The sequence below is a fragment of the Pan paniscus genome, chromosome 8 (assembly GCF_029289425.2).
Source record: "Pan paniscus chromosome 8, NHGRI_mPanPan1-v2.0_pri, whole genome shotgun sequence".
NCBI lineage: Eukaryota > Metazoa > Chordata > Mammalia > Primates > Hominidae > Pan > Pan paniscus.
This window is the reverse complement of record NC_073257.2, coordinates 29,325,840-29,338,128: the sequence shown is the minus strand read 5'-3', so window position 1 is coordinate 29,338,128 and position 12,289 is coordinate 29,325,840. Positions and strand designations below refer to the sequence as shown.

Genomic DNA, 12,289 nt, shown 5'->3' with positions numbered 1-12,289 from the left:
TTTACCAATTTAGAACCAACGAATATTTGTATAGCTATGTGGAATTCTTATTTTTTTAAAGTTTTTCAACAACTACTTAAAATAATTACTAAACTCAGCTAGAATTATACACTTAATAACCTAAAATTAATTTTAAAATGTTTATAATGCAATATTTAAAAAAAGCAAATTACTATAATTGAGTGATTGTAACCTAATTTACTATACTCTAATTTGATATTAACATAATTTTAAAACATTATTCATGTATATTCTTACACTGCTAATGACAGCTCCACTGCAACTATGAGAGCTGAGAAATTCTTAATTGATGAAATTTAACTGATCTCAATTAATTAAAAATAAATTTAAATGTCAAAAATAGAAAGTAAATAGAGATGATGTAAGTTTTTAATGTGTGGTCTAAATATCGCCTATGATTAAAAATATGTAATTTGCTACTTCCACTAATAATTTGCCAAGAATTTTAGTTTGATCCAGACCCAAGCCAAAAATGAGAGTGGTACGTTGGCATTAATGTACTAGTTTATGACCAAATACGTAGGTATTTTAAAGATTTATTTTTTATGGGATTCTTTTTGCACGGAGGCATGACTTTTATTGAACAATATTTTTGATATTGGAGAATAACTGGGAATGAAAAATAAAAAAATTCAGTATGCTATTATCTATATTTTAACAAGCATCTCCCCCAATCACTTATTCAGTTCTCTGACTGCTTGGGTCGCTAAAGAAATGTTTAATGACATCATAAGGAAGGAATGACGTCACCCTTTCAATATTATGACTTAAGTGTAGGCTTAAGCAAAAGGAACAGATGGCTGCAAGAGAGAAAAACCCTTGTTTAAATTAGACTAAACCCAGAAGTTGGCTCCGAATTACAAAGTGTAATTAAAACTTTATTTTAGAATGCATTTCACAGTTTATACATCCCAGGAAGAGCTTTTTACCATATGAACTCTTCAGCTACCACATAGCACAAAAGAGGTTGCGTTTTTCATGTAAGGCGATACACGGTTCAGGGAATGACGGTATTGAGGAGAGTGAAGATAAATCTTATAGACCTGGCAATCCTATTTGTTAAAATGTCACATTTCATGGGAATGGTGTCAGAGTTATGAAAAATTGCTTTAGAAAAAAAATTACTCCTGGAAGGCTTTGGTGGGTAGAATGTACTGGATAGAGCACATGGCCAGCGTTTCCCTTTCACCAGGAAGGCAAGTCTGCCCAAAATAGTATAATTTGGGATACTCCACAATTAATTATTAATTATCACTATAACTTTATTGCATTTTATTTGGCACTATTTATGAATATAAAGAATTTTGGTGCATTTTACTTTGTCAAATATCTGCCTGGATTTCTTTCTGTTTCCTTTTTTCCTTCTTTCTTTCTCTCCTTTCTTTCTCCCTCCCTCCCCTTCCTTCCATCCTTTCTGCCTCCCTCTCTCCCCTTTTCCCTTTCTTCCTTCCATACCTTCTACATGTTGAGAGAAAATACATAGTAAGCAATAATTAGGGCAGGGGTGGGGAAAATTTGCATAACACTTTAGGGTTAAAAATAATTTTTCTGGCCGGCTCAGTGGCTCAAGCCTGTAACCCCAGCATTTTGGGAGGCCAAGGCAGGAGGATCACTTGAGGAAGGAGTTCAGAATTAACTTGGGAAACATAGCAAGTCCCCATCTCTTTTATTCTTAAAAATTAAAAAAAAATTGTTTTTAAGAATAAAAGAAACTCAGTGTCATATTCATAGGATTCTAGATGTTACAAATACATGCACATAGCATTCCAATTATTCTTAAACACCACTGTACTACTTAACTATATCACGATGTTTTGCTCAGTTTCAGTTTGTCAAACATTTGCTTGGAATTGTTTTTGAATGACTTCCCATTAATTCACGAATATTCACAGGGATTAAATGTGTGTAAGTTCCAAGGAAACCACATGATTATTTTTTGTGGCTTTTCACAGAAAACCTTAAGGTTAAAAATCACCATAATTATAATTAAATAATGACTTTGAAGGCAGAGAGTGGGTTGTTCTTCAGGCTACAACCCAGCGTCTGGTATATGGTAATTAGACATGCAAGTATTTGTGGAATGAATGAATGATGTGATATCCCACTCTCTTATTTCATCTAATTAAGAGCATGAAAAAAATATCAAAATTATAGCTTTCCAAGAGTTTGGCCAATTTGGCACGAATGATCAGAGGCAAAGGGAATAAAATGTGCTGTTGGCCGGTTCCCTAAATGTTTCCCTCTTGTTGTCTTTCAGAAACCCTTAGGTCAATTCCTCTACCTTCCTCAGCTAGGAATTTTCAAAGACAGTGATGCGCTATTTTCCTTCACTTAATTATCATTGTGCCCTTAATCAAACTCTAGGCCCTGGATTTCTATCAAAGCCCTTTGGCTTGTTGAATAGATAACCAAGTAGTAAAAAGATTCAGGCACACAGTACCTGTCTGTTGCCCCTCCAGGGGGCTCAAAAATTTAATCAGTAAATAGTTGCTACCCAAATACCTGCCAGCCATGCTATTTTACTCAGCTTTCATTGGTAAAGAATTTTGTTGTCATAAAAATACCTACAGCTACTCTAATAGTCCATTAAGGATAAAATCTCCTTGAAGATGAATGGCAAAAAGGATATATGTGGGGTGTTGTTTTTTTTAATCGCATCTAGCCTGTATTAGACAGGAGGCCAAGGCAGTGCTATCATTACACGTCACCTGGACACGTGGGTAGAGTTTTAACAGGTAGTAAAATTATAGTAAGTGATTGAAAGGCAGAAAGCCTTCATAGATTAAGACCAAGCAGCAACACTTAAGTGCCAGGTGCTCTTTTCCAATAAATGTTGACTTTGGGTGGCTGTAACCATCAAGGGCAGCCCCCTGCAATGTTCCCTAGGGTTAAATTCACAGCAACCAACAGGCCCATGTTTCTTAAAGGGAGCAGATGGTTAGGGGACGGCCTAGACACAGAAGCAGATTTATCTTGTCAAGCTGTTATCTCCTAGTAAATGACCTTAAGCAGGTCACCTATGGTCACATGACAACAATGTAGTTCAGAGGTCTCCTAAGGTGATGGCCATTCATTAACTCTTCCCTCTCAGGGTCCCAAATGCCCCTTTTGGATAGCCATGTAGCAATTTGTTGTTGTTGTTGTCACAATGAGTGTATGTGTGTGTGTGTGCACCCATACAAATGCATGAATCCTAATGAAGACTGTATATCTTCAAAAATATTTACCTGCTTCGATGTGATTGGGGGCACACTGTAATATTTTATTTTCGTATACTGAAATGATGGAAATACTACTTTAAAGGGGAAAAATAAACTGATCATGGGTAGGTAAGACTGAGGGTCAGTCCCATTGGAGAGTCCCAGCATTCTGGAGGGGGCTATGAAGCACAGCGATGGCCTGATTATCTTCCAATCACAAGGTAGCCTCAGATCTTTTTTTTTGGTTTTTAATGTCTGAAAAGGCATGATGGGGGAAATGAAATGATTTGCCCTTTTGTCTTGGTTTTTATTTTTTGGAGGCCTTGTTTTGGGGATGCAGGTCTGTTTTGCGAGGCTTCTGTGCATTTCGTTGCATGAAATACATGCCCTTTGTGATTTGCCCCCGTTACAGAAAGCTGAAGTCCTTGGCCTTTCAGTACGGCTCAGATTGTATGCACAGCCCTGCAGACCTCAGAGAGTCTGTGAGAGGCTGACCCAGTCAAACTTCAGCATGGCCACTGTCTTGCTGTGAACAGCCACTTCAAAGAGCTAACAATGCCTGCATCTGCCTCCCTGATTATTTTTTTCTGTTACTTTATTCGGTATGTTTTTCCGAATGCACTGCTTTTTCTAAAGCCATGTTCCCTAGCTGCCTCCCTACTGAAATGCTCATACTTTCATGTATGTCTTTTTCATGCACTGGAACCCTGAATAATCCATCAGATAGGTACAGAATGGATGGCTGCTCTAGCGATGGTCTCAGAATTTTCTAGAATGTTCTGAGTTTGATGTCAGGTCAACCTTTCCATTCTGTTCTGACCCATTCTAGAGAGATATATTGAAACTGCAGCCAAATGGAAATCTGGTAATGTATCTTTATTGTTTAACAGAAAAAAAATACATATGTGTGTGTATATACATAAATATATACATATGTGTATATATAGGTGTAGTGTATACATATATGTATATCACTAGGCAATAAAGAAAACATTTGCAATTTATATATTGTTTGATTTTATCAGCAGGGAAATACTACTGTGGTAGAAGTAAGGGTTTATTTCACATTTTCCAGTGAAAGCTTGTTTTCTATTTGTGCCAAGCATAATTTTCTAACTTACATACATGTCTAACTGTAAATAGATGGAGATAGAAAGCTTCTTCTTTACGAATCATCTTGAGCCAGTTTCAAGCAGTATGGCAGACTAGATGTTCACAGAAAACCTTTCCAGCAGAATGCATGTAAAATACTACATTATATTGAAGAGAGAGAAAAAAAACACCCTATTTTGAAATGCTTGGTTTAGCTGGTGGGAAAGTAACACTTACTTGCTCGCGGGACAGAGACAACAAGAGAGCTGAGAAAATGAGGAATAAGTTGAGACCTAGAGATAGCATTTGCCTAAAAGGTATTAATGAACCAAGTAAGACAGAGCTTGGGCTTGAACTGAGTAGGAGATCAGACTGGAGACATATAAAGGGCTACTCCCTTTATATGGAAAGCAACACCCTTGAGGATGAAGTAGGTAAAAACTTGCCCCATATACAGTTTTTGGAGATTACAGATGGTCCCTGGCTAGTTCGCCTTAATGCTTTTTGGACTTTACAATGGCGTGAATGCAATACACATTCACTAGAAACCGTACTTCAAGTACCCAGAGAAACATTCCGTTTTCCACTTTCGGTACAGTATTCAATAAATTACATGAGCTGTTCAACACCTTATTATAAAATAGGCTTTGTGATAGATGATTCTGCGGAAGTATAGGCTAATGTAAGGGTTCTGAGCATGTTTAAGGTAGACTACGTTAAGCTGTAGTGTTCAGTAGGTTAGGTATATTAAATGCACTTTCAGCTTACAATATTTTTGACTTACAATGGATTTATTGGAACATAACCCATCTTAAGTCAAGGGGTATCTGTATGTATCTTTCTCAGTCTTGTCTTCTAGTGAAAGGAAGGTAAGTTGAGAAAAAGTCTCCCTTGAGAATCCATAGCCCCATTCCTGCACTTGCTAAGCTGAGGGGTCAGAACTCATAGCACCTGTGTGGGTCTAAGTCTCTCAAGTCTAAAATTTAGTTTAAACAGTCACAAAAAGCTTTATGTGATTCCATCTACATGAGGTACCCAGAGTAGTCAAATTCATAGAGACAGAAAGTAGAATGGCGTTTGTCACAGGCCATGGGGAGTGAATACACTCAACATTACTGAACTGTACATTTCAAAATGTTTAAAAGATGATAAATTTTATGTTATGCACATTTTACCACAATTAAAAAATTTAGTATAAAGTGTCCCATGTAAGTAGTGCCACAACTGCCTAACAGAAATAAAAAATAAATAACCAAAAAAAAAAAAAAACAGGGGTAAGAGGAAACCAACCTAACACTCATAATAATTTCCAAGATGTCTGATCTTACAACAAAAAATTGTACTCTAAAACATAAGGAAATAACCTCCTATCAATGACAGCCAGAAGAACTAGTAAACTATATCAGAGTAAAAAAAAGGCAGTAGAAGTTAGATTTATCAATTACAAGTTATACATTGTATGTTTAATATTTTTTTAAAGGTTGAATTGAAACCATGTTGAAAGGAACATAAATGATCAAAATTAACCAAGCAGATTTGAAAAGTAACCAACTAGAACTTAATAGGTAACAGAAAAACTATGTAGTTCTCAACATTATAAACCAAATATATTGGCTAAGTGACAGATTGATTCCGTTGGAAAGAGAAGTAGTAATAGGAAGATCAAACTGAAGAAATTATAGCTCAGTGATGCACGTGGATGGAAATATGAAAGAGGTGTTAAGAAATACAGAGTATAGGTAAGAAAGCCCTACATATATCAAATTGGAGTTTGTGATACAGATGATAAATAACAAGTGAGTGAAACAATATTTAAAGAGATAATGGCTGAGGCTTTTCAGAAACAATGAAAGGTACATCCTTACATTCAGGAATCCCAAGGAATGCCAAGCACGCAATTAAAAGAAATTTATGACCAGGTACAATGGCATATGCCTATAGTCCCAGAACTCTGAGAGGCCAAGACGAGTGACTTGCTTGAGCTCAGGAGTTTGAGACCAGCCTCGGCAACAGGGCAAGAACCTATCTCTACAAAAAATATAAAAATTAGCCAGGTGTGGAGGCACATGCCTGTAGTCCCAGCTTCTTGGGAGGCTGAGGTTGGAGGATCACTTGAACTTGGGAGGTTGAGGCTGCAGTGAGCCAAAATCATGCCACTGCACTCCAGCCTGGACAACAGAGAGAGAGACTCTCTCTCTCTCTCTCTCCGTATATATATATATTTAAATTAGTAGAAATGCAGAATACTTGAACATGATAAACGATTATGTTCTAATAGACATATAGAACACTTACACTGTATAATAACTGCAGAATGCAATGCTTTTAAGAATCTAAAACATTTTATAAAATTTAAAGGTATTAGTGAAATACATTTTTGAAGGTATGAGATACTTCACAATGTTTAAAAAGTATCATCCTTACTCAGTAAATGTGCTACATATATCCCATATCATACAAGGCAACATTATAAAATACATTGTTTTAAATTCAAATTAAGCTGTCCAAGATGTTACACCAATGAGAGTTAGAATTCAAAGTTCTCACTGGGTCCAAAGAGTCTAGTTTTCACAGTCTGATGCATTGCCTCTGTGACCAGTATATAGAAGCATGCCTCTACTTTATCAGTGCAACCAGAAGATTCCTCAAGATAGCCAAGTATGGATCCTGATACCAACCCGGTTGCCAGGAGAATTACCTTTAATCCTATTGTGCCTCAGTTTCCCCATTAATACTGACTTCTCTGTTCTGCTATAACTACAACTTGTTTATATTTCCTGCACATGATTTCACAGTATTTTTTATTAAGTAAAATAATTTTTTTTTTTCTTGAGACAGGGTCTTGCTCTGTTGCCTAGGCTGGAGTGTAGTGGTATGATCATGGTTCACTGCAGCCTCATAAGGAGAGGCATTTTATCAATACATTTTGAAGGACTGTTAGTCTATGAAATAGCAATGTGTCTGGTCTGATAATCAGGATTTATCAATATGTTAATATGGCTTTACTCCAATAGGCAAGATAGAAGTAACTATAATATACTATTAGTCTCACTGGTGCTGCATTAATTCTATAATAAATTCAATTGAAGGCTAATGAGTAGCCTTAGCAACAGTTAGACTTGTTCATAAAATTAACAGCAGCTGGCATTTCTTCATTTAGTCATTCATTTTACTGTCCCCTATGCATCTAAAATAATATGTAGGGATTAAATGGTGAACCCCAACAAGATAGGTCCATATTCTAACTCTTGGAACCTCTGAAAGTGACATTATTTGGGGAAAAGGTCTTTGCAGATATAATTAAGTAAATGATCTGAGATGAGATTATTCTGGATTATCTGGACAGGCCATAAATCCAATGGCAACTGTGGTTGTAACAAACAGAGGAGAAGACATAGACAGTGAGGAAAAGGCTATGCGAAGACAGAGGCAAAAACTGTAGTTATGCAGCCACAAACCATGGAACAGCTGGATCTGAGGCTATGGAAGAAGCAAGGAAAGATTCTCCCTGCAGCCTTTGGAGGAAGCGGGGCCCTGACAAAGTTTCATTTCAGACTTCTGGCCTCCAGAACTTTGAGAGACTAAATTTCTGTTGTTTAGGGGCACCCAGTTTGTGATAACTTGTTACAGCAGCAATAGGAAACTAATGCATTATACTACCCAACACATGCTATACTTATTACTATTATTTTTTATAATTGCATTTTCCAAAATTCAGATGATTCAAACCACAAGTGACACAAATGTGAACATTTATATTTGTGGTTTTCTTCTCTGGGTGAAACCATTGACATTCCCTCCCTTTACATGTGTGATAACTTTATTACTCCAACTACTGGTAAACATTGAGCAAGTGGAATTGGCAGCTACTTTGATAGCATCCCATGAGACAAAGAAATGAAGTAGACAGTGACACCTGTTATGAGTTATAAAGGATTGAGTAAATTAAAGGAAATGACTTATGCAAAATATCTTATGTGAAATACCTAGGATACTATCTGACACAGAGGAGGGACACAAAAATGGCAGCATTGACTTTTATTCATGTCAGTTGTGAAACTTTATAAATACTACCTTCCATATAGTTAGTGGTTTTCTCTGCGTGATTAGTATTGCATTGACTGATTACTGTAGATTCTTAATTTGATCATGCATTAATTATATGGCGGTTTGCATCCATTTGTAAGACAGCCTGCTTACCTATCCAGGTGTGACATGACTGTTTTGGAGATGTCTGCACCTGCTTCTTGCAATATTCGGATAATCTGAAATGGTGCCCTGGAGCTCCGTCCAGGATGGATAATAACAGGACAACCAAGCTGAGCCTGGGCATGAGCTGTGGCCTGGAGAACCTTTCTTTCACTCTCAGTCAAAGGCCAGGAGCAACCAATTTCTCCAATAACGCCACACTTGATACTGGTTCCATCAGCTCCATGGAGAATTTCATCCATAAGGACATCGGTAAGCTAAGGAAGAGTGAGAAGGAATATATTTTATAGGTTGTGAAATTTATCAAAATAGATCCACCACAATATGTGAATGAATTTATTTATTTTGTCATTCATTCTTTTAAAAATGTATTCAATATTTATCAATTAATATTGGCCAAGGAAAAAGGCATTTTGCTGGCCAAATCAAAAATCAAAAGATTAGATAATATCATACCATGATTATTTAACAAGAAATTTATAGCTTTAGGAAGCTGGAGGGGGACAAAGTGACTTAATGAGAGTACATTCAGGATGAAGCAAAAAAAAATCTGTAACTTAACCTGGGGAGCAGCATCTAGAATATAGAAAGACCGCCAATGAATTGAATCTATGTCCCGTGTATCAAGTCATTCTTTTTCTTTCTTCTTTGTTTTTTTTAAAGAAGCAGAGGTCTCACCATGTTACTCAGGCTGGACTTGGAACTCCTGAGATCAAGTGAACCTCCCATCTCAGGCTCCCAAGTAGCTAGGACTACAGGCTTGCATCACCGCACAAGGCATCAAGAAATGCTTTAATTCTCTCCTATTTATTCCAGTCTTTTATCATAGACAGCATAGAAAATTCACAGCACACTATACTACTATTAGACTTTTGGGTTCACATGTATAGTTACCACTAAGAGTGGTTGGAAGAATATATAATCATCATCAGCATAGTCTTTAAACAACAAAAATACATTAAAAAAAATAAAGTCCTGGTTGGAAAATAATGCAGAAAAAATTTTGAAATACAAAATACTCTAGAGAGTAAGTGATCTTTTGCAAAGACTGAGCTGACACCCTATGCCTGTCATGCAGACAATGGAAGATACATACGAATATATACATATATGTGTAAACATGTATAAATAGATACATGTGTGTTTAGAAAGAGAAAACATACACGTGCAAAAAAGGTTTTGCACCTTATTCTTTTTGTCCCTAAACAATTTACTTCCTTCTGCCCATTCTTAAGACCATATTATGACAAAACACAGGGGAATGAATTTTCTTCCACCTCTCCTGTTTTGTGAAAGGAGACTGAAACATATTCACAAATGTGCCAAGTCTTTGACTGCCAAGTTTCACCCTACAGTGAATCTTCATTGCTGGTTATTATAAAATCCAGGGTGAAAAAAAATCGAGGTAGCATAACTGAAGATGGAAAAGTGAGGTTTACAAATAGACTGTGGTGCCAATACTGAGGACAGATATGATATACACAAATCTAACTATTATCACGTTGGATTTTCCAATGACCAGTGCACTAAGATCTCTTCCCTTGACACTTATTATTATTATTTTCTTTTTTCTTTACCACAAGGCTTGCTTGCAAAATTGGCACTTTCTTTATGAAATACAGTGTTACTAACTGGGGCCCCAACTGGCAGATGTCTTTGCTAGCTAGCAAATTTCCGTAGCATGCCCAGCTACCTCTGAACCCAGGGCATTTCCAAGGTTCTGGCTGTTCTGAATTTATGAACAAATATTGTCAAAGAACTTAGGCTTTTTACCTGCTCCACTGACATGGCCCTGGTCTCTGAGGAGTGAGTTGCATCCACATAAAACCCGGCTCCAGATATGATATGGACGCCAGTCTCTTCTGCAAGCCTCTTCAACGTCTGTGTGTCTCGGCTAATCCCAGTGGTTGTGTTTTCCACCAAAGCCCCTCCACCATTAGCTTTAAAATACAACAGTTCTTCCTTTATGGCTTCTGTCTCCTGATTTAATTGAAGGTTTTCTTTATGGGAATAGGCATTTTTCTGAATCCAATATAAATTTTTCATCACGATAGGTTCTTTGGAAATAGCTTCCTGGCACGGGGGAGGTGGACAGTAACAGCAGTCAAAGTTCATGGCCAAGTGTTCATGGGTCAGGGTACGGCCCAGTTTGCTTGGCTCTACAAGGCCCAAAACAGTTTGGACTTTTCCACTTAAGGAAGACATTTCTGATGGTACCACCAAGAGATGTTCTAAAAAGAGGATTTCTTTTTTCTAAAAACAAACAAACAACTACAATCAGAATATTTAACACACACATAAAGTCTTGTCCGTAAGGGGTGGGAGGCTGTGAACATATACCCATGTAAGAAGGCAAATCAATAAAACTGGAGATACGATCTTACGATCCTGCCGACTTCAGAATCTATCCCCACTGCAGATCTAAGTGACATGCGTGGTGTTAATTGCCTCCCACCCCTTCTACTGGGAGTCCTCTGCCTGAGTTAGTCCTAACCTTATCTACTGGAAATATTCTTTGATATTCAGTTCACTTTTCTTTAACTTAATTGTATCTCTTAATCATAGCTATGCATTCTTGGATAAATCAACAGTAATTGTAATTAAAAAAAAAGTATTCAGAATCAATAACTTACATCCAAACTAACCATGTATCAGTACTGTTTCATTTGTCACTTTTTAGCTAAATTAAATATCCTGAAGCAACTGATCTTTCCTCCTTTTTTTTCTTTTTGAGGGAGAGTCTTGCTCTGTTGCCCAGGTTGGAGTGCAGTGGTACGATCTCAGCTCACTACAACTTCCGCCTCTGCCTCCTGGGTTCAAGGGATTTTCCTGCCCCAGCCTCCTGAGTAGCTGGGACTACACACATGTGCCACCAAGCCTGGCTAATTTTTATATTTTTAGGAGAGGTGGGGTTTCCCTATGTTGGCCAGGCTGGTCTTGAACTCCTGACCTCAGGTGATCTGCCTGCCTCGGCCTCCCAAAGTGCTTGGATTACAGGTGTGAGCCATCACGCCTGGCCACAACTGATCTTTCTACTGTTCCACCACTACCCAAGCAAACAAATTTCTGTTGAAGGTCCATTATGTGTCAGAAATTAGAGCCATAAAGAAACAAAAGACAAGATCTCTGACTCACATGACTTCATAGAATATGCCCCTCCCCAAAACAACTGAGGAGCACACTCGGTTGAATAATGAAATAACAACAAGAAACGAACCTCTTCAGGTTGAATGCTTGATTATCTTGGGCACACAGAAACACAATCAAAAATACTGAAAAGCAAAGATTCTTAGCCATAATGAAAGCGATTGTGATTTATCGAAACTGAAATCAGCTATCTCTAAAAAGAGCAAAGCCCTCTCTATCCTCGATTTGCTTTCATTTGTAGCACAAATTAAGTGTTTACCAATGTCTATCAGTGATACCAAGAACTCCAATTCCAGTACTTTCCTTTAAAAGTACATTTCCTTTTAAAAATTTTGTTTAAATTAAAAATTAAATGGCCAGGTGCAGTGGCTCATGCCTATAATCCCAGCACTTTTGGGAGGCCAAGGTGGGAAGATCACATAAGGCCAGGAGTTTGAGACCAGCCTGGCCAACATGGTGAAACCCCGTCTCTACTAAAAATACAAAAATTTGCCGAGTGTGGTGGAGCATGCCTGTAATCCTAGCTACTTGGGAGGCTGAGGCAGAAGAATTGCTTGAACCCAGGAGGCAGAGGTTGCAGTGAGCCGAGATCGCGCCACTGCACTCCAGCCTGGGAAACA

The 12,289-nt window shown here is 37.6% G+C and overlaps 1 protein-coding gene across 4 annotated transcripts in view; it reads right to left on the bottom strand.

Moving 5' to 3' along the window:
- PTER (phosphotriesterase related) overlaps positions 1 to 12,289 on the bottom strand; it is a 75,437-nt gene that overhangs the window by 17,196 nt on the left and 45,952 nt on the right. For all 4 annotated transcript variants that reach the window (XM_034930047.3, XM_063607283.1, XM_034930046.3 and 1 more), the window contains 2 exons: positions 10,296 to 10,775; positions 8,514 to 8,779 (listed from right to left, as the gene is read on the bottom strand). In XM_034930047.3, the coding sequence (XP_034785938.1) occupies positions 8,514 to 8,779; positions 10,296 to 10,727 (698 nt within the window). In that variant the 5' untranslated portion in view covers positions 10,728 to 10,775. The remainder of the gene's footprint in view (positions 1 to 8,513; positions 8,780 to 10,295; positions 10,776 to 12,289) is intronic.